Here is a 19,707-nt window from a genome sequence, read left to right on the forward strand (position 1 = left end):
GGAGGCGATATGATCTTAACTTGTCTGAGAAAAATATTGCCCCTTTTTTAATAAAAAATAAATAACACACAAATAATATACACACTTTCTCATATTCGTGCCTACTGAACACAACCCATCTCTCCAATGGGCTCAGTAGATCAGGCCTGGTCAACACCAGTCCTCAGGGACCTCTGTGTGTGTTTGTCCTTCCAACCAACCACTGTCATCATCAAAGCTAATCTGCTGTTTGACTTCCTGCCTGCCGATGTGGACATGGTGAGATCTCTTCACATCACCACACAGAGCACTAGGCAACAGTGACTTAATGCCCCGGGAACCTTCCACATCATCAGACAATGAGCAGCTCGATTGGCCGGAAGTGATTGGTTACAGCAAAACACATACGCAATACACACGAGGCCCCTCGTCTACGGTCTACTACTACAATACACAGCAGTCAGTGGAGGTTGACCAACTTTTGTTCCAGCCTAGTAAGAAAACGCACGGTTCAAACAATCAATACATTTATTGGTTTTGGAGCTAGAACGCGATTTGTTAAATCAGGGGTGTAGTGTGTGTGTGTGTGTGAGTGTACTGGGCTGGAACAAAACCCTGCATACACTGCTAGTCCTCCATAATTATGATATGCCACCCCTGCTATAGTATACCATTGTGTACAAGATATCCCTGAGGACAGCACTGAGAGTTGCTAGTTAAGAAAAGCAGGGTTGAGATCATCTCCCTCCTTCACTGAAGGTAGGTAGCAGGGTTTGCAAAATTCCATTAACTATCCCACAATTCCCAGGATTTCCCAGAAATGTCCTTATTATTCCCTCCTGATTCTGGGAAACCTTCCAACTGGGGTTTCTAGAAAACCTGGGGATTTGAGGAAAGTTACCAGAATCTTGCAACTCTACACGGGAGGTGGCGAGTGTGAATTTGTCCTCTGCGCCACATGTTTCTCACACATGTTTCTTCGCTTCATTTCTATGGCTATTTGTACAGTAGGCTACGGCTGTGGGAGCTACCACTGTCCACCACCGCACTACAGTAGCTGGCACAAAGGTACAGGTACTATAATGGCCTATAGGAGAGGAGCGTCACAGTATCTTCCTGATGATGTATCAAATCAAATCAGATACTGTCATGATCATTATTAGAAACATGGGTTGGGCTGGCCACAGGAGGACAGTATGGAAGCAGACAGACGCATGCAGGATAGAGGATGATGGTGACACACCATTCAAAAAACCAAACCAGGAAATGAAGTAGAAACCCCAGGGTAGGTCAGGGGAAAGGGGAATGAGTAACCGCCCTCTAGCCAGAAACAGAGGGGGCAATCAGATGCTGGTGCTACTGGGGCTGAAATGGTGCAGTGGTGGGAGGCTTTGGGGGCAAAGCTTCACGACTGTGGGCAACGCGCGCACGTGCGTGTTGGTGTCTGTGTGTGTGGTTGAGGGGTGGGTTACAGTGCGTCTGGGTTGGTTGTGTGTGTGTGCTGACATTACCTTCATCTTACTAAGCAGGGTCCTTAAAGCCCTTTTCAGATCGGGGGTCTTCTCCGATGGTGAGACCGCCTGCCACTGGAGAGGAACAGTTACAGACTCAACGACCCGGCCCGGCCCAGAGAACAACATGCTGGGGGGGACCGAAGCGGGTGGAGGGGGGCGAGATGGGGGCAGGCACGAATCACGATGGAGCTAGCCAGGTATGAGGGACAGTGGGGGTGTAGACAGTCAGCCAGGCCAGAAGAGGGAGCCAAAGGCACAATGGATAGCTAGAGCAAGAATCCCTTGCTTTGAGGATGGCTGGATGCTTGAGGTAAAAGCTGCTCTTAACCACAGATCTAGGATCAGTTTACTAGACCCCAAATCTAACCTTAAACATTAGGGGGATGAAAAAACTATCTGACCCTGAATCAGTGGTTAGTGGTGACTTGTAGCTAGCTACTACTGGCTGGGTGGTTGAGGCTGAGTGAGGAGAGGCCAGATGCAGAGAACCAGAGAGGGGAATGGCTGTGACTGAGGTTCGGGTCAGGGTTGCGTATGGGGGGCCGATTGAGTTCCCTATGAGGGGCTGTGGTGGGTCTAGGAACCAATCAGACCGAGGGATAAGATGAGGCAAAGGGCGATATGGGAGGGCACGAGAAGACGTACGCTGGGTGGTGGATGTTGTGGGTAAAAGGGGGGCACAGAGTTACGGGGCACACTTTGATATGTCTAATTACATAGATGTTTGATATGTCTTCCACATCATTGGTCACCAGCGAGAGTATTTTCAGTGTCTGTGTAGTGCTATGGTGAACCTAGTCATATTTAGAGCAACTGTGCTCAAACGACTAGTGAAACGTGGTTTCAGAAACATCCACTTGACTCTCACAACCATCTGAACACTAGTATCGGAGATACGACGGTATATCATCTAAGCGAAGACACAGATTCAGCACAATTGTTCCCAATTATTAGTAGCCGAGTTTTGGTAGCCTTAATCAAGTGCAATTTACCCAGGCGCCCGAGGGAGGAAGCAAGCTAGGCTGGTCATGTACCTCTCTGTCGAACTGGGAGAGGGGTGCGTCGCTGCAGCCATCCATACCCCCTCCGGAGGACAAGGAGCTCTCGGAGGGTGAGGTCATGGTCTGGCGCTTAGAGCTGTAGCTACCCCCGGACAGCTCTCTCCTCAACGCATTGCCGTTCTGAGATGACGAACCTGGAAAAAGGAGGGAGAGAGCGAAAAAGAGAGAGATAGAGGAAGAAAGAGAGGAATGGGGAGAGAGTGGGACAGAGAAGGGAAGGGGTAGTTAGGAAGAGAAGTGAAGAGAGAAAGTTAGAGACAGATGAGTGTCACCCTTCGGAATCTATTCAGACCCCTTGACTTTTGTTACATTACAGCCTTATTCTAAAATGGATTAAATAAAAAAAGTCCTGAGCAATCTACACACAATATCCAATAATGACAAAGCGAAAACACGTTTTTCGACATTGTTGCTAAATATATTAAAAATAAAAAACAGAAATACCTTATTTACATAAGTATTTGGACTCTTGCTAGGAGTCTCGAAATTGATCTCAGGTGTATCCGGTTTCTATTGATTATCCTTGAGATGTTTCTACAACTTGATTGGAGTCTGTGGTAAATTCAGCTGATTGGACATGATTTGGAAAGGCACACACCTGTCTATATAAAGTCCCACAGTTGACAGTGCATGCCAGAGCAAAAACCAGGTCATGAGGTCGAAGGAATTGTCCTTACAGCTCCGAGACAGGATTGTGTCGAGACACAGATCAGGGGAAGGGTACCAAAACATTTCTGCAGCATTAAAGATCCCCAAAACACAGTGGCCTCCATCATTCTTAAATGGAAGAGGTTTGGAACCACCAAGACTCTTCCTAGAGCTGGTAGGCCAACCAAACTGAGCAATCGGGGGAGAAGGGCCTTCGTCAGGGAGGTGACCAAGAAGCCGATGGTCACTCTAACAGAGTTCCTCTGTGGAGAACCTTCCAGAAGGACAACCATCTCTGTAGCACTCCACCAATCAGGTCTTTATGATAGAGTGGCCAGACGGAAGCCACTCCTCTGTAAAAAGGTACATGACAGCCCGCTTGGAGTTTGCCAAAAGGCACCTAAAGACTCTCAAACCATGAGAAACAAGATTCTCTGGTCTGATGAAACCAGGATTGAACTCTTTGGCCTGAATGCCAAGCGTCACATCTGGAGGAAACCTGGCACCATCCCTACGGTGAAGCATGGTAGTGGCAGCATCACGCTGTGGGGATGTTTTTCATCGGCAGGGACTGTGAGACTTGTCAGGGTTGAGGCAAAGATGAACAGAGCAAAGTGCAGAGAGATCCTTGATGCAAACCTGCGCCAGAGCGCTCAGGACCTTAGACAAGGGCGAAGGTTCACCTTCCAACAGGCCAACGTCCCTAAGCACACAGCCAAGAGAATGCACGAGTGGCTTCGGGGCAAGTCTCAATGTCCTTGAGTGACCCAGCCAGAGCCCGGAAATCTCTGGAGACCTGAAAATAGCTGTGCAGCAACGCACCCCATCCAACCTGACAGCCCTTGAGAGGATCTGCAGAGAAGAATGGGAGAAACCCCCCAAATACAGGTGTGCCAGGCTTGTAGGGTCATACCCAAGAAGACTCAAAGTTGTAATCGCTGCCAAAGGTGCTACAACAAAGTACTGAGTAAATGGTCTGAATACTTTTGAAAATGTGATATTTCAGATATATTTTTTTAAATTGATTTTCAAAATGTATTAAAAAACACAGTTTTTGCTTTGTCACTATGGGGTAGTGTGTAGATTGATGAAAAAACAATTTAATCCATTTTAGAATAAGTCTAACATCAAAATGTGGAAAAAGTCGAGGGGTCTGAATATTTTCTCAGGGCACTGTAAATGCATTTAAATCTACAAATATCTACTTTCCATTGTTCACCAGTAACAAACACATCCATTTTCTCTACCCAGGCCTACACCTTTTGATGCTTCTTTAATCCCCATTTTACTATACAATATTTATTTTACTATTAAGCTTACTAGCTTAGTGTGTTTGGTAGTGTGGTACTTACGGATGCCCAGTCCACTGCTGGCGCTCATGGACCGTCCCGGCTCGGCTCTGTTCTTGGTGATGGAGGGGATGGACACGGAGCCACTGAAGCCTGCAGCACGACTCTCCTGAACACGCACGTTCTGTGTCAGAAAGGCCAGTGGACAGGGGAGGACAGAATAGACCGGGGCAGATGAGGACAGAGGGGGCACAGATATATGGATTATGGCAATGGGATGAGAACGCATAGATATACAGGCACATAGAAACATTTGTGAATACACATTCCCCCGAATGACATATATGGATATGAACACATATAACATGTAATTTAGGCATGATGACCACACATATGCACATACAAAAACACAGACATTAAATCACACAAACGCACAGACATTTCACACGTACAAACACATGATGCTCAGTCGGACCAGGGAAGGAAGTACAAGTACTCAGCATGTTTACAACTAAGCAGAACATCTATGGACACTCTCTGTTGTGGCCCCGTCTTACCATGGGCAGGTCTTTGAGGATCTGGATGCCATCCCCAGGTCCCATGTGGGCCACGTGGTTGAAGTTGGTGGGGTTGGAGATCAGCTTGTTCCTCATCTCTGGGTCTCTCAGCATCTCTCTGTACAGGACACACACCAAACCCAGGAATGAGGTCACTGTGGCCAGAACAGGGTGAACGCACCAGTCGAGAGTGATATTGCGTGAACAGAATGAGCTTTTTGCCTATGGAGGGGACGAATATGGATGAACGGTATGGAGTGTGTACTAAATCTGTAGTGTGTAATGTACCATTAGCTGTACACTCCCTCTGTGAAGTAGCTTGGTGTAGCGTATTGTGCACTACATAGCGTATTGTGCACTACATAGCGTATTGTGCACTACATAGCGTATTGTGCACTATTTAGTATGGCGTGCACTACATAGTGTATTGTGTAGTGTGCACTATGTAGTGTATTATACACTGTGTGTAGTGTATTGTGTAGTGTGCACTACGTAGTGTGTAGTGTATTGTGCACTATAGTGTATTGTGTAGTGTGCACTATAGTGTATAGTGTAGTGCACCCTATGTAGTGTATGGTGTAGTGCACACTATGTAGTGTGTGGATATGAACAGATGCACATATGTCGGGGGGCAATAGCAGGGTGCATGTGACACATCTAGTGCAGTAGTGCCTGGTTAGAGGTTAGTTGCATGCCCCGCTTACCATGGGCCTGCATACTCTCTTGTGGTGAATTGGGGAGCAGTTCATGCACAAGTCTCCCCTTGCCGGTACAAAGCCATGACCAAGACTCCAGTCGGGCCTTACCGCGGCGGCACACGTTAACTGGTTGTCTTGAAACACCAGGCTAACCCAGCAGTGGGTCTCGAAGCAGCAGTGTGGACACGTCCTGGCAGCCATCAGCCACTGTCCCGCTGCCTTGTGGGTTAGTCTGGTACGACAAAGGCAAGGGGAGCACACCCTGAGAGAAAAGCAGCGTGCTGGCGGCGCGGTAGGTGGACGCAGACAGACTGGGGTTCAGGCAGCCTCCTGCAGCTGTGGAAGGTACTGGTCGTCCTGGATTTCCCCCCTTGCCACTGGAATGTCACCTTCCTACAGTGAAGTTGATGTTGAGGATTGCGCACCCTCAGCGACACCTTAAATAACTTCCTTTGTGCAGGTATCCGACCTCGGTGAAGCCATCAACCGGAAACCGGCCTAAAGCCTGGCAGGTTTGGGGTGTCTGGTGACGGGGGCAGGAGAGAATGCACCGGGAGCCCTTAATCAGACCCCTCTGCACGCCAGCGGCACAGGGCTATTATGGTCACCAGCAGTTGGGACATGAGTGGCAGCTGCTCTCGGCAGACCCCCGTGTGACTGAGCAGCCCTATTTAGCCACACTGCTCACCCCAGCTGGGGAGAGGCCTAGAAAGTGGCCTAAAAAAAAACGTTCCACTCAGCGGTTGAAAAATGCTAAAGAAAATAATTCCCCTGAAACTGGCGACATAGAACATCAGAACTCTTTTGGACACTGAGGATAATAGCGATAGACCCCATCGGAGAACAGCTTTGATTGCTGCAGAACTAAGGCGCTACAACATTGACATTGCTGCCCTGAAAGAGACCATGTTTCTGGGTGTACGTTCCCTGAAAGAGGAGGGAGAAGGTTACACCTTCTTCTGGAAAGGTTACCCTCCGGGTGGACAACATCGGAACGGTGTGGGACTGGCAATTAGAGCCTTCTACCCAGCCTCACCGAAACACCTTTCGGCATAAGCGAAAGACTCATGTCTCTCCGTTTCCCCCTAGTCTTTATACTGGGTGACTTCAACGCTAGGGTGGGACAGAACACGGAGCAGAGTGCTGGGTAGACATGGTGTTGGTTATGTCAACGAGAACGGCACGAGTCCAGTAACTCTATATGCCGAGCACGATCTCATTGTCACTAACACCTTGTATTCGTTCTTCTGCTGGAACAAAACATCATGGATGCCCCCACGCTCCAAACACTGGCCCCTGATCAACTACGCCATAGTGAGACGCTCTGACACTAATGACGTCCTGCTGACATGTACCATGAGGGGTGCAGAATGCTGGACAGATCACTGTATGATACCGTCTAAACTCCACATGAGAATACGTCCACCCCCCCCAACACCTGCAGAAGTCCAGAAAGAGGCATCTGCGCTGTATCCGGCTTGAAAAAGTGCAGTAAGGGAACAAGTTCTGTCGCTGAAAGGCTGGGGGAGACTGAGCCTCTTCTGAGCGCAGATGACCCCATGGACCAGTTGTGGGCATCTATTAGCTCAGTGCTCTATCAGGCAGCGGCCCACTCCATTGGCTACAGAGGTAGGAAACATCAGGACTGGTTCGATGACAACTCTGACACCATCACAGCCTTACTGGACAATATGCACAAAGCGCACAGGGCTATTCTCAACAGCCCCACATCAGCTACCCTCTGCAAGCAATGGCGTGCATCACGCAAGGAAGTGCAAACAACCTTGCGTGCTCTGCAGAACGAATGGTGGACGAATAAGGCACAATAAATCCAAGTTTATGCTGACAAAAACGACATGCACAATTTCTACAACTCAACTAAAGCGATGGCCCTAGCAGTCACTCCATCACCCACATAAACAGCTGATGGTCTGACTCTCTTGAAGGACCAAAACCAGATCCTGACGAGGCGGGCTGACCACTATGAAGCACTACTCAATCAGTACTCTCCTGCAGACCACTCCATCCTGGAAGAACTTCCTGTCCATCCAGCCATTCAAGACCTCAACCATTCACCAACCTTCCAAGAGGTGTTATCAGCTATCCATTCCCTCAAGAGCAACAAGACTCCTGGCGCTGACAGCATCCCGGCAGAGCTACTTAAGAAGGGAGGCTACTTCTGCACCAGAACGCTCCACCATTACATCACTGAGGTTTGGGACTGGGAGATCGTCCCCCAACAGTGGCGGGATGCAAACATTGTAACCACCTATAAGATCAAGGCTGACAAATTCATCTGCGGCAACAGCCAGGGGATATTTCTTCTGGCTGTTGCCGGCAAGGTCCTGGCCAAGGTGATGTCACACAGGCTGGTGAACAACATCACAGAGGAACTGCTGCCAGAGTCACAATGCGGCTTCAGAAATCGACACGGCAACTCCAGGAGAAGTGCCGTGAACAACATCAGGACCTTATCATTGCCTTTGTCCAAGGGCTTCAACACGGTGAGCAGGGAACTACTACGGGGCATTCTACACAAATTTGGCTGTCCAGACAAGTGTGTTAACATCATTTGCCAGTTCCATGATGGGATGATGCCTCAGTGGCCATAGGAGGGCAGGAGTCAGTGCCCTTTGGAGTCAGCGTCGGTGTTAGGCAGGGGTGTGTGTTGGCACCTATACTCTTTAACATCTTCATCCTATGTGTCCCCCAGCTTGAGGACAGCAGCGGGGTTGCGGTGGACTTCGGGCTGGATGGAAATCTATTCAACGTCAGGAGGCTCCAAGCAACCGCCAAGGTTTTTGACAGAGCGGGTTCTTGAGCTGCAGTATGCTGTTGACTGTGCTCATGGCCACACTCTGGAAGACCTTCAGTCTGTCCTTGTAGCGGCTGTGAGGGTCTATAGCAGGATGGGACTGTCTATCAACTGAGTTGGTCTACCAATGGAGATCCAGCCCACCACCCACCACGCCTGTCTTCACAATTTAACACAAATCACTGGCAATAGTCCCATCCTTCAAATAACTGGGAAGCGTCCTCTCAAAAAACTACAGTATCGACCTCGAAATTCAAAATAGGAAACTCTGACGCAGGGTCTCCCAAAACAGGGATCTCCACCAAACACCAAAATCACTGTCTATTAAGCCGTCTGCATCACCACACTTCTTTACAGTTGTGAAGTCTGGGTCACTTACAGTCGCCACAACAAGCAGCCCGAGCGACTCCACATAAGATGCCTGCAGCGCATCCTGGGAATCACCTGGTGTAACCATGTGCCCCATACAGAAATACTTGCTAAGACAAACTGCAAGAGTATGGAGGCCATGGTCACCCAACACCAACTGCGCTGGCTTTGGCATGTCATTAGAATTTTATTTATTTATTTTTTATTTTACCTTTATTTAACCAGGTAGGCAAGTTGAGAACAAGTTCTCATTTACAATTGCGACCTGGCCAATGCCTCGGATGAATGCCTGGAGAATGCCTCGGGAGCATTTGCCACGGAGGATCCTGTATGGCCAGCTACATCTTGGATGGAGGATCCTGTATGGCCAGCTACATCTTGGACGGAGGATCCTGTATGGCCAGCTACATCTTGGACGGAGGTCTGCAGGGGGGCAGATGAAGCGCTACAAGAACCAGCTAAAACGTGGCTGAAGAAGTGCAACATCAAACCCACAGACCTAGAGGACGCTGCTGCCGACCGTTTCACCTGGCGGCAGCTCTGCCAGAGTGGTGTACAGAGGTGGGAGGAGGAGAGGAGCACAAACAGACAGCAAGAACAGCTCAGGAGACATACAACCATGCCTGCCCCCGCCAACACAGACCGCATACGCCCCACCAGCAATAAAGTTTGTGGATCTCAGATTGGACTCGACAGTCACCAAAGAATCCAGCGCTAACTCAGAAGTGGAAGTCATCATCGGAGACGATGGACTATCATAAGCAGTGTAGTGTGCACTACGTAGTGTGTAGTGTGCACTACATAGAGTGTAGTGTACCTCCTCTGCTGTAGCCTCTCCTCTTCGGGGACTCTGAAATAGAAGCGTCTCTTGTTGTTCAAGCTGCGAACCATCTGCTTCCTGCTGTTGTCAGAAGTCTCGGGGACCACCAGCTCATCACCCTCTGGAATATTAACAACATGGCCACCGTCATCAACAACAACATCATCATCAGTAGCATGACCATGATCATCATATATATTTCTAATCCAGTTTTTATTTTGTTTGTTGAAAAAAAATCTCTTTCAAAAAAGAACATGATAATACTACTGTGGAATACGACCATTAAAATGAGTATTACACTCAGTCAGTGGTCATAATCAAGATATGGATCTCTCCTATGCATTTAGAGGTCCGAAGGCCTATCCTGTGTGCAAACTGACCTGCCGTCTTGTTTCGGAAGTAGATGAGCCTCACGGTCTCCAGACCCAGGAGGTTCAGGGATCCGTCAGGGTTCAGAGGTCGCACCTTCAGGGGGGATACAAAGGAGTCAAATGTTACACCTACAACAATCCGACGACCGGCCCTCCGCTACATGTGCAGTCCTATACTCTCACCTTCTTTAGTGGGACGGTCTGAATCCACTCCATTGTGTTGACATCAAACACATCTACAGCATTCTCACTGTACACTGACAGGTAGGGGGCGTTATAACCTGGAGGGGAGGAAGGAGGACAAGATCAGCTTCAGGCTTAAAGTTACATTCTGGGATTTGCTTTTAAATGCAAAACGACAGCCTCGCTACTTGTTTTGGTAAACAGCTTTGGGATGAGGCAGAGGACATATAACCCCTCACAAAATTGTAGACAGCCGCACTAGAAGAAAGGACTGTCTCCACATGATAGTTTTAAACATATTCGGAAGCTATATACTTTTTTATTTACTTGTTTGTAAACAGTGGAGAAATAAAACCTATTTTGGTTTATGATAACGGTAAGACACTTGTGCTGGTTCAGAACTCACAGGCGGAGTTGGGCACGGCCGGCCACATCAGCTCCTGCTGGCGCGAGCGGCGGCCCTGCGAGTCCACATAGACCCCTATGGCTGAGAAGCATAGCAGCAGCTCCTTGGAGGAGATCTCCACGGCACACAACGCATCCAGGCCCTGCTGGGATATGAAGGCCAGGGTGTGGTCCTCGGGGTGCAGCAGGCTGACCGGGGCACAGTCCCCGTGCACGCTGTAGCGCGTGAAGCCAGCCTGGTAGCCCACACACAGCCGCTCGCTCAGGAGACCCATCCACTGGACAGGACCTGGGGTTTGGAGCTCCCGCAGCCGGCGGTGGCGCGCCTTGCTCTTGTTCACCTGGGAGATAGAGACCATCATGCTGTTATTTAGTGAGTACATTTTAAAAATATTTCATAATCCCATGAAAATAGCCTATATATCGTTGCTTTCCTAAGCAAAGTTATTCTACGTAATTTGTAAAAATGCGACAATGTACTTTAAAACCCCATCCCTTCCGTCCCCACCACCCACCTCGTAACAGATGACCTGTCTCTTCATGGCCACACACAGACAGATGAGGGAGTTGTTTCGGACGGGCCCGGACACCAGCGCTGTGCAGCCCTTGGTCTCGGCCAGCTTGTAGGAGTCCATCTCCCGTCCGTCCAGCGCGGCCATGGGGAAGAGGCGGACGTGGCGGTTACGACCGGAGATGACTGCTAGGAGCTGCTCCTGGGGGACCAGGTCGATGTGGTAGACCTTCTTATTGTCTCCCACGCGGATGATCTCTGTTAGGTCAGGAGGGGTGTGAGAGAGAGCGAGTTGTCAAAAAGACCTCTGCACTGTGATAGCCAATATGTGGTGAGCATTCTACTGCAAACTGGGTGAAGTGCATCAGGTGGGTAGGTGCAAGAGTCTTACCATCTTTGGTGACATGGATAACATAAAGGCCTTCCTCGTTGCCCAGGGCAACACGCTCATGGTCTGAAGAGAAAACATCAAGAGGATGTTTGATACAGTCTACCGCATAGCTAGGTAACAAGGTGCAGAAAGTATGTCCTGATCCCTTCTGCAGTAGAACATGCAGTGGCTGTATACTACAAACTCTTAATGAGACAGATACAGAGAGGACCCCCCACCCCTTGCTTACTACATGACCAAAATAGAGGGGCAGCGTGTGTGTGTGTGTCTCCCCTACCTATAATAGCGGCGGACTGCGTGGTCTTGATGAGCGGCAGCGTGCTGTCGTAGGCCTCTTTGGGCACGTAGACGAAGCGCTCCTTCAGCTTGTTCTTCTTGAGGATGCGCTGCAGCTCGTTGAGAAGCCCCACCCACTTGTTCCTCTCGTGGTCGGTGTCGGCCAGGATCAGGATGGAAGGCTTGTGACTGGAGGAGGCGGACAGCTGGGCAGCAGTCACCTGGAGGGGTTTAGAGGTCAGAGGTTAGGGCTTTTGGAATGGCATCTCACAACAAGTTTGAAGTATTGTTAAAAAGCGGAGAAATCTGAAGACTGGAATAGGCGGGGGAGTAATCATGGAGTAAATGTACGACTGTATAAATGCATGTATTCAAGAAAGGCTAACCCTGAATATACATGGGATGTCCTTGCGGCTGGCGTGAATGACGTCAGACGCCAGAACAGAGCTGACTGAAAACTCCTCATCCCTGGAAAACAAAGGAAGGAGAAAGTGTGTGAGAGGGAGAGGGGAGAGAAAGTGGGAGAGAGTGATTGAGTCAATCAAATAAAGGACTAAACCCAGAAGTAATTCTAATAAGCAGCCATTTCTCTCTGAGAGACTGTGCTGTAGTTCAGACGGAGCTCAGGTTGTAGTCCTTGTCAGTCTCACGTCATGTCTATGACCTGACTGACCACCACACTGGGCGTTGTGGCCCTTCCCCAGCTATGGGAGTTCTAGTTCAGACAGAGCTCAGGTTGGAGTCCTTACCTCATGTCTATGACCTGACTGACCACCACACTGGGCGTCGTGGCCTTGCCCAGCTATGGGAGTTCTAGTTCAGACAGAGCTCAGGTTGGAGTCCTTACCTCATGTCTATGACCTGACTGACCACCACACTGGGCGTCGTGGCCTTGCCCTCTCCAAGCTCATACAGGAAGAGCTTGAAGTCACACACTACGGCAACCGCCCGCTGCCAACCCTTCTTCACCCCCGTTGGCTTGGGCACCTGGAAACACACACAGGGACAGACACACACTTCAGTCTCACACATTGACCCAACCTAGTATTGACAGTGGTAAACAACCTTTAGAGACAGAGACATATTTTACTATACAGACACAATTAACAGGCAAGCCTCACACACAGGTCAGCCACTGGTGATATAGGGACGTTAATTGTACAAGGTAAGTTTTTAGTTTTACATTTGCACTTTAATTCACAGGTACTTATTCTACCAGGAAATGTTGTTAAAACAAACAATCTTCGGTGTCATACGTACTCTGACGTGTCCCTCGTAGGCAGTGCCGATGCCCCTCTGAGGGTCAATGCCCAATGGCCCCTTGGTCTGGTCGTGTGGCACGGGGCACACTGCTGGAGCCTTGTCAGCACATGTCACGTGGCACGAGAAGTTACAAACTGCAGGACCAGACAGGAGAGAATAAGGGGTTTATATCAGATTTATATCTAGCCTCAAAATAGACTGTACTCCCACCTCAGTCCTGCCCCACCTCACCTCCTTCCATCCTAATCCCCTGCCTTCTTCTCTTCCTTCCATCTGTTTCCCTCCATCCCTTTCCTCAGATCCCAGTCTTCCTTCCTCTATCCCTCTCCCTCCTCATTCTCCCATTTTTGTCTTCCTCCCGCTCTCCTCTACCCTTTACCCCTCTCTCCCCCTCGCTCTCTCTCTCTCTCTCATTGTACCTTCGCAGGTGCAGCCCTGGCGGATGAGTCCCACCATGAGAGAGGTGCACTGGTTACACTTGGTTGGAGCACTGAAGGACTTCACCACAAACTGGTGGGCTTTGGGCTGCAGGGGACAAACAGAGGGCCGGGTGAAAACACATAGGACTAATACAGACGCTTTATTGGACCACAGCAACAGTTTACTTATTGAAATACAGCAACTGGTCTTCGTCGGGTCCACGGGATTGACATTACTAAGTATTGACCGAGGTTAAAACAGTAGAACGGTATTTGGGAAGTCAAAAAGGATGTCAGGTCTTACCTTGGGTGATGAGCGGCCAATACTACCGTACCCTCCTGACCGCATGGTGGCGGTCTGGACTGGCCGTGGGGGGTGGTCTATCAACTAGAGGGTGGGAGAAGACAGAAAGATCTGAGTACAGCTCGGGCTGTGGCGGTCACGAAATGTCATCAGCCGGTGATTGTCAAGCAAATAACTGGTCGGTCTCACGGTAATTGACCGTTAATTTACAAACACATTTAGCGTCTCCTGGCTTCCACACTGATAAGAACATCTACGTTTTACATTTAATATAGCCTACACCTTCACAATAAATCCATGATGTATTTTTAGACGGGTCTAAAGAAACATGATATGAAGAAAATGAAGTCTTTTTTCAGAAGAACAGAAGAGCATACTATTGTCCTTATGTTAGGTCCTGATCTGGCTATGCCAAATGGCTGTGGGTTACACTAGTTCATTTAGCAGACACAATTTGCTTAGAATTCCATGGCATTATTTTAAGAGTATGAAGAATACAACTGAACAAAGCTGAATTAAATGGAAAGGATACTATCTCCAAACGATTTGAGGGCGTGTGCACATGCGGCTATTCTGCGCTGAGCAGTTCACAACGAAATAGGTACTCCTATATGCGTAATTTAGAGTTATTAATGTAACTTTAGTTGTTCTACAAACATTGGGCTATCCGTTTATGTTTAACACATTGTAAAGGCTGCGTGATGCAACTCTAATTATGATTTTAAAAAGTTGAAAATGATCTTCCCCAAACTTGAAACTCACTTTGCAGCTTATGTATCCCAGTCAGGCTCTAAACCCCTGTGCTTCATTTTCTTGCGCAACATGAGCTCTCATGAAGTGTTTGATTCGATTTGTGATGACATTTGCATTGATGTCAGGGTGATTAGAGGAACAATAGGGTGCGGGGAGTACCAGGCAGTTAGCAAGTTTGGCCATCAGCAGCATCAGAGCTTGGAGAAGCCTAATTACTGTGACTAAATGGTCATGTGGAATTTGACTGCCTTCATGACTCGTGACCACCGGTGTGGCGGTAATATGTTATCACCTTAACAGCCCTAAGTACAGCACAATATATACCTAGTTTTTATTTTATGGTTGGAAAATTAGCCCTTAGAAATTAAAAACAGTCTAAGATTAAGCATAATATAAGTTGGAGGTCCAAAGTTCAGAGGTTAGAGTTCACCTCTATAGGCTCCACGTCGCTGGCCATGGAGGGCGACCGTGAGCGTGACTTGAGCTGGGACTTGGAGTCCTCGCCTCTGGATGGAGTGTTGGAGGGAGTGAAGTTGTCCACCGAGTCCACCTGGAAAAAAGGATGAGAGAGAGAGAGAAATAAAGAAAGAAAAATGGGTTGCAGGACATAGAAACAGGTGATGGAGTTGGTAGAAAGTAAGGAAGCCAAAAGGGACCAAAAAGCACCATCCATGCTTAGAGTAAAAAGCAAGAAAACAATTCAACCAGGTAGATGCACAGTATTATAGGAGGTAAATGGTGACTGTAGTCGTAGCAGAGATGGGACTGACCAATCCATTGGTCAACGGTCATTAGGAAGCCTACAGGTTGGACCACAAACCCATGAACGATACGAGTACTACACATACAGTACATTCAGAAAGTATTCAGACCCATCGACTTTTACCACATTTTGTTACAATTACAGCCTGATTCTAAAATGGATCAAATACATTTTTTCCTCATCAATCTACACCCAATAGCCTATAATAATGACAAAGCGAAAACAGGTTTAGACATTTTTGCAAATGTAAAAAAAATTATAAAACTAAATTATTTACGAAGTATTCAGACCATTTGCTATGAGACTCGAACTTGAGGTCAGGTGCACACTGTCTCCATTGATCATCCTTGAGATGCTTCAACAACTTGATTGGAGTCCACCTGTGGTAAATTCAATTGATTGGACATGATTTGGAAAGGCACACACCTGTCTATATAAGGTTCCCAAGAACACAGCATTGAAGGTCCCCAAGAACACAGTGGCCTCCATCATTCTTAAATGAAAGATTTGAACCACAAAGACTCTTCCTAGAGCTGGCCGCACGGCCAAACTGAGCAATCGGGGAAGAAGGACCTTGGTCAGGGAGGTTACCAAGAACCCGATGGTCACTCTGACAAAGCTCCAGAGTTCCTCTGTGGAGATTGTTGTTCTTCTGGAAGGTTCTCCAATCTCTGCAGCACTCCACCAAGCAGGCCTTTATGGTAGAGTTGCCTGACGGAAGCCACTCCTCAGTAAAAGGCACATGACACCGCGCTTGGTTTGCCCAAAAGGCACTTACTGTACTCTCAGACCATGAGAAACAAGATTCTCTGGTCTGATGAAACCAAGATTCTTGTTTCAATGAACTCTTGTTTCAATGTCAAGCGTCACATCTGGAGGAAACCTGGCACCATCCCTACGGTGAGGCATGTTGGTGGCAGCATAATGCTGTGGGGATGTTTTTCAGTGGCAGGGACTGGGAGACTAGTCAGGATCGAGGGAAAGATGAACGGGGAAAAGTACGGAGAGATCCTTGATGAAAACCTGCTCCAGAGTGCTCAGGACCTCAGACTGGGGCGAAGGTTCCCCTTCCAACTGGGCAACGACCCAAAGCACACAGCCAAGAAAAAGCAGGAGTGGCTTCGGGACAAGTTTCTGAATGTCCTTGAGTGGCGCAGCCAGAACCCTGACTTGAACCCAAATGAACATCTCTGGAGAGACGTGAAAATAGCTGTCCCGCGACACTCTCCATCCAACCTGACAGAGCTTGAGAAGATCTGCAGATAAAAATGGGAGAAACTCCCCAAATACAGGTGGGCCAAGCTTGTAGCATCATACCCAAGAGGACTCGAGGCTGTAATCACTCTGCCAAAGGTGCTTCAACAAATTACTGAGTAAAGGGTCTACTTACGGAAATGTGCTAACCTTTTTGTTGTTGTTGTAATATATACACACACGTTTGCAAAAATGTATAAAAACCTGTTTTTGCGTTGTCATTATGCGGTATTGTGTGTAGCCTGATGAGGAACATTTTGTTTTTCATCAATTCTAGAATAAGTCTTTCACCGTAAGTCTGTCCGAATGCACTGTAACCCGTTGACCATGCTGACTGTAGCCACGAGGGACAAGAGCACAGCCACACACCATACACTTGGTTTGGGGAAATCCACAAAGCCACGTGGAGGATGACAAAACAGCTGCAGTAGATGCACACATATACTCTACTGTAGTTTATTGGAGGACTACAGTGCAGGCCATACACCCATACACCCACCATGCCTTAAAAGCAAAGACAAATACAATAAAATACTTCACTTTTATGAAAGTCCAAATGTTGCATCTCCACAAAGCCCCATGCATAACAACCGACACAACACACACACACACACACACAATACATTCCCTTTCATGCAACAGACACAGTTGAGGTTCGGAGGGTGATTGGGCACAGACAAAATCACAAGCACAGAGCCGCTGCTTAGCTTACACGTCTGCCTTTGCTAGTTGGCCCAACGGATGGAGAGCGCTTCGGTGGGGGGAGGGAGAGAGGGACAGAAAAATGGAAAGAAGTCAACATCGAGAAGTCTGAAGTGGCTCTTAAATAGGTCACATTAAAAGGAATGGTAGCCTATCTATTTGCTGAGGATGTCCTTTCCACATTGCACTGAAGGACACTGCCTGGATTGGGTAATAGCTCCCGGTGTCCCAAATGACACCCTATTCCCTACACAGTGCACTACTTTTGACCACAGCCCCTGATCAAAAGTAGTGAATAGGGTGCGATATGGGACATAGGCTCTAGGACTAACAGGGGAACTCGTGATGGCACTACAGTGTGGAAGGGAAGCTCACTCCAGAGTGTTAAACAGTATGTTCTGTAGTGTCTGGACTCAAAGCCAAGTAGCCATGGATGGCATCAAAGAATGTCTGTATACTAAGTGGGAGGAATCGGCCTCAGTATACAAACATTCTTTCAAGTCTTGACTAAATTCCAAGGAGCCCGAATTCTGCTGCTGCAAACCCCACTCACGCAATGGCTATTTTCCGTTTCTCCGCCCTTTTCCTGAACTGAGCACTTTCTCACATGGATTTAACAAATGGGGGAAACTCCCTCTAGCCAACCCTTTGCTTTTAAATGCATGACAACAGAGTGTGCAAGTGCACAATTTGGGAGAAGGGTGGAAAATCAGGACCTAGCCAAAGACTGGGTATGCTGCTGATCCACTACTACATTCAGAAGACTCATTGGCTAGTAGGCGTATCTACTCACACGGGACTAGCTACGACGCTCACAGATACCCACACGGACGAACACAGAAAGGTATGGTTCACTCACTCACTCACTCACTCACTCACACAAACACTGGACCAAATCACACCACCACTCTCTGAGGCAACTAGTTAGCATATTATCCATCTACAGTCTAGAGCGCCACACACGTCAGCCACTGCCCAACAGAAACTTACGTCTTCCCAAAAATCTATTAAAGAGGATGAGGACAAGGAAAAATAATCCTGACGTGGCAGAACATGAAAGCAAGGAGAACCAAATAAAAACAAGATGTGAAATATTTACACAAATGAAATAAAGAAAATTGAATAGAAGAAAATGAATGTTCTGAACAAAATCTGTTAAAAAAAAAAGTTTTTAAAGTGAAAGAAGACACTGTCAGTCAACAAAAGAAGAGAGGCCTTTTAAACATTTCCTTTAATCTTTAAACAAGTCAGAGACCGTGGAATTTAGAGCAGATTATTAAAAAGCCACCCTGTCTGTAAAGTGCGAGGGATGGCTACTTACATCGAACTGGTCCAAGGCTGTGGTGGGGGCGTTGAGGAAGGCCAGAAAAGAGTTCTGGGAGTCCTGGTGCTTCACACCTACACAAAACAACCACACCAGAGAGAGACCACAATCACATCACCATGCTGTCCTAAAAGCAGCATAGAGAAAGTAGAAACATAATGCCCTCTCCCAGTTTCATACATTGAAAGTTTCTTAGTTGGTGCTTAAGACCAGATATTCCATACATATAAAAACTCAAAGGTCAGCACTCAAACAGAACATATAGTTGGGAGATGAGAAACGCAGGTCAGAGGGGATGGTTCCAGTCTCACCCCTGCGCAGGCGGAGCTCCTCCGTCTCCTTCTTCAGCCTCTCAATCTCAGCTAGCAGGTCCTGGTTCTTAGTGTCCGACTCCTGCAGCTTACTGAGGACAGAGGAGGATAGATGAGCCAGAGAACGTCAACAATGCCAAATCCGATCATGCAAGCGTAACAGAGTAATGGTTTAGGTGCGCGCTCTTGACTGACTGCACTGTACTGCCATTGAATGTGCCCCATATCCCAAGTCTCAGCGTAGTTCTTAGACTAAGAGTTTAAAGGTAGAAAAGTAAGGAAGAGCAGCAGTGGACGTACCACTCAGTGGAGATGTTGGAGGCCTTGACTTTGTTCAGTTCGTCCTGGATGGTCTGCTTGGCTCTGATCTCAGCGTCCAGTGCAGACTGCAGCTCCAGACGGGCTGACATGTCCAGCTTAGCGAACCTCCGCACCTTCCACGGCATGTCCTGCTGTAGGGGGTGAGAGGGAGAGAAAGGGACGTAAATGAAGAAGGGTAAGTCCAATGCAGATGTGAGGAGAGAGAGAGGTTCTTGCGTGTGTGTGTGTGTGTGGGTGTACAGAGGTTCTGTGCGTGTGTGTGTGTGTGTGGGTGTATATATATGTGTGTGTGTGTGTGTATACGTGTGTGTGTGGGTGTATATATGTGTGTGTGTGTGTGTGTATATATGTGTGTGTGTGTGTATATGTGTGTGTGTATACGTGTGTGTGTGTATACGTGTGTGTG

The 19,707-nt window shown here is 48.0% G+C and overlaps 1 protein-coding gene across 7 annotated transcripts in view; it reads right to left on the reverse strand.

The window, feature by feature from the left end:
* Nucleotides 1-19,707, reverse strand: part of LOC112250533 (serine/threonine-protein kinase MRCK alpha) — a 91,899-nt gene that overhangs the window by 4,258 nt on the left and 67,934 nt on the right. Inside the window, exons 20-40 of one of the 7 annotated variants that reach the window (XM_024420763.2) lie at nucleotides 19,281-19,429; nucleotides 18,981-19,072; nucleotides 18,667-18,743; nucleotides 17,356-17,394; nucleotides 15,057-15,176; nucleotides 13,874-13,957; nucleotides 13,570-13,675; nucleotides 13,148-13,284; nucleotides 12,735-12,874; nucleotides 12,274-12,355; nucleotides 11,889-12,108; nucleotides 11,612-11,674; nucleotides 11,225-11,478; nucleotides 10,711-11,050; nucleotides 10,305-10,402; nucleotides 10,131-10,215; nucleotides 9,748-9,871; nucleotides 5,049-5,166; nucleotides 4,555-4,675; nucleotides 2,528-2,688; nucleotides 1,491-1,565 (exon numbers count right to left, since the gene is read on the reverse strand). In XM_024420763.2, the coding sequence (XP_024276531.1) occupies nucleotides 1,491-1,565; nucleotides 2,528-2,688; nucleotides 4,555-4,675; nucleotides 5,049-5,166; nucleotides 9,748-9,871; nucleotides 10,131-10,215; nucleotides 10,305-10,402; nucleotides 10,711-11,050; nucleotides 11,225-11,478; nucleotides 11,612-11,674; nucleotides 11,889-12,108; nucleotides 12,274-12,355; nucleotides 12,735-12,874; nucleotides 13,148-13,284; nucleotides 13,570-13,675; nucleotides 13,874-13,957; nucleotides 15,057-15,176; nucleotides 17,356-17,394; nucleotides 18,667-18,743; nucleotides 18,981-19,072; nucleotides 19,281-19,429 (2,685 nt within the window). Of the gene's footprint in view, nucleotides 1-1,490; nucleotides 1,566-2,485; nucleotides 2,689-4,554; nucleotides 4,676-5,048; nucleotides 5,167-9,747; nucleotides 9,872-10,130; nucleotides 10,216-10,304; nucleotides 10,403-10,710; nucleotides 11,051-11,224; nucleotides 11,479-11,611; nucleotides 11,675-11,888; nucleotides 12,109-12,273; nucleotides 12,356-12,734; nucleotides 12,875-13,147; nucleotides 13,285-13,569; nucleotides 13,676-13,873; nucleotides 13,958-15,056; nucleotides 15,177-17,355; nucleotides 17,395-18,666; nucleotides 18,744-18,980; nucleotides 19,073-19,280; nucleotides 19,433-19,707 lie in introns of all 7 variants that reach the window. The other 6 variants (XM_024420765.2, XM_024420762.2, XM_024420768.2 and 3 more) reach the window with 6 other exon arrangements.

This window comes from Oncorhynchus tshawytscha, linkage group LG05 (genome assembly GCF_018296145.1).
Source record: "Oncorhynchus tshawytscha isolate Ot180627B linkage group LG05, Otsh_v2.0, whole genome shotgun sequence".
Taxonomy (NCBI): Eukaryota; Metazoa; Chordata; class Actinopteri; order Salmoniformes; family Salmonidae; genus Oncorhynchus; species Oncorhynchus tshawytscha.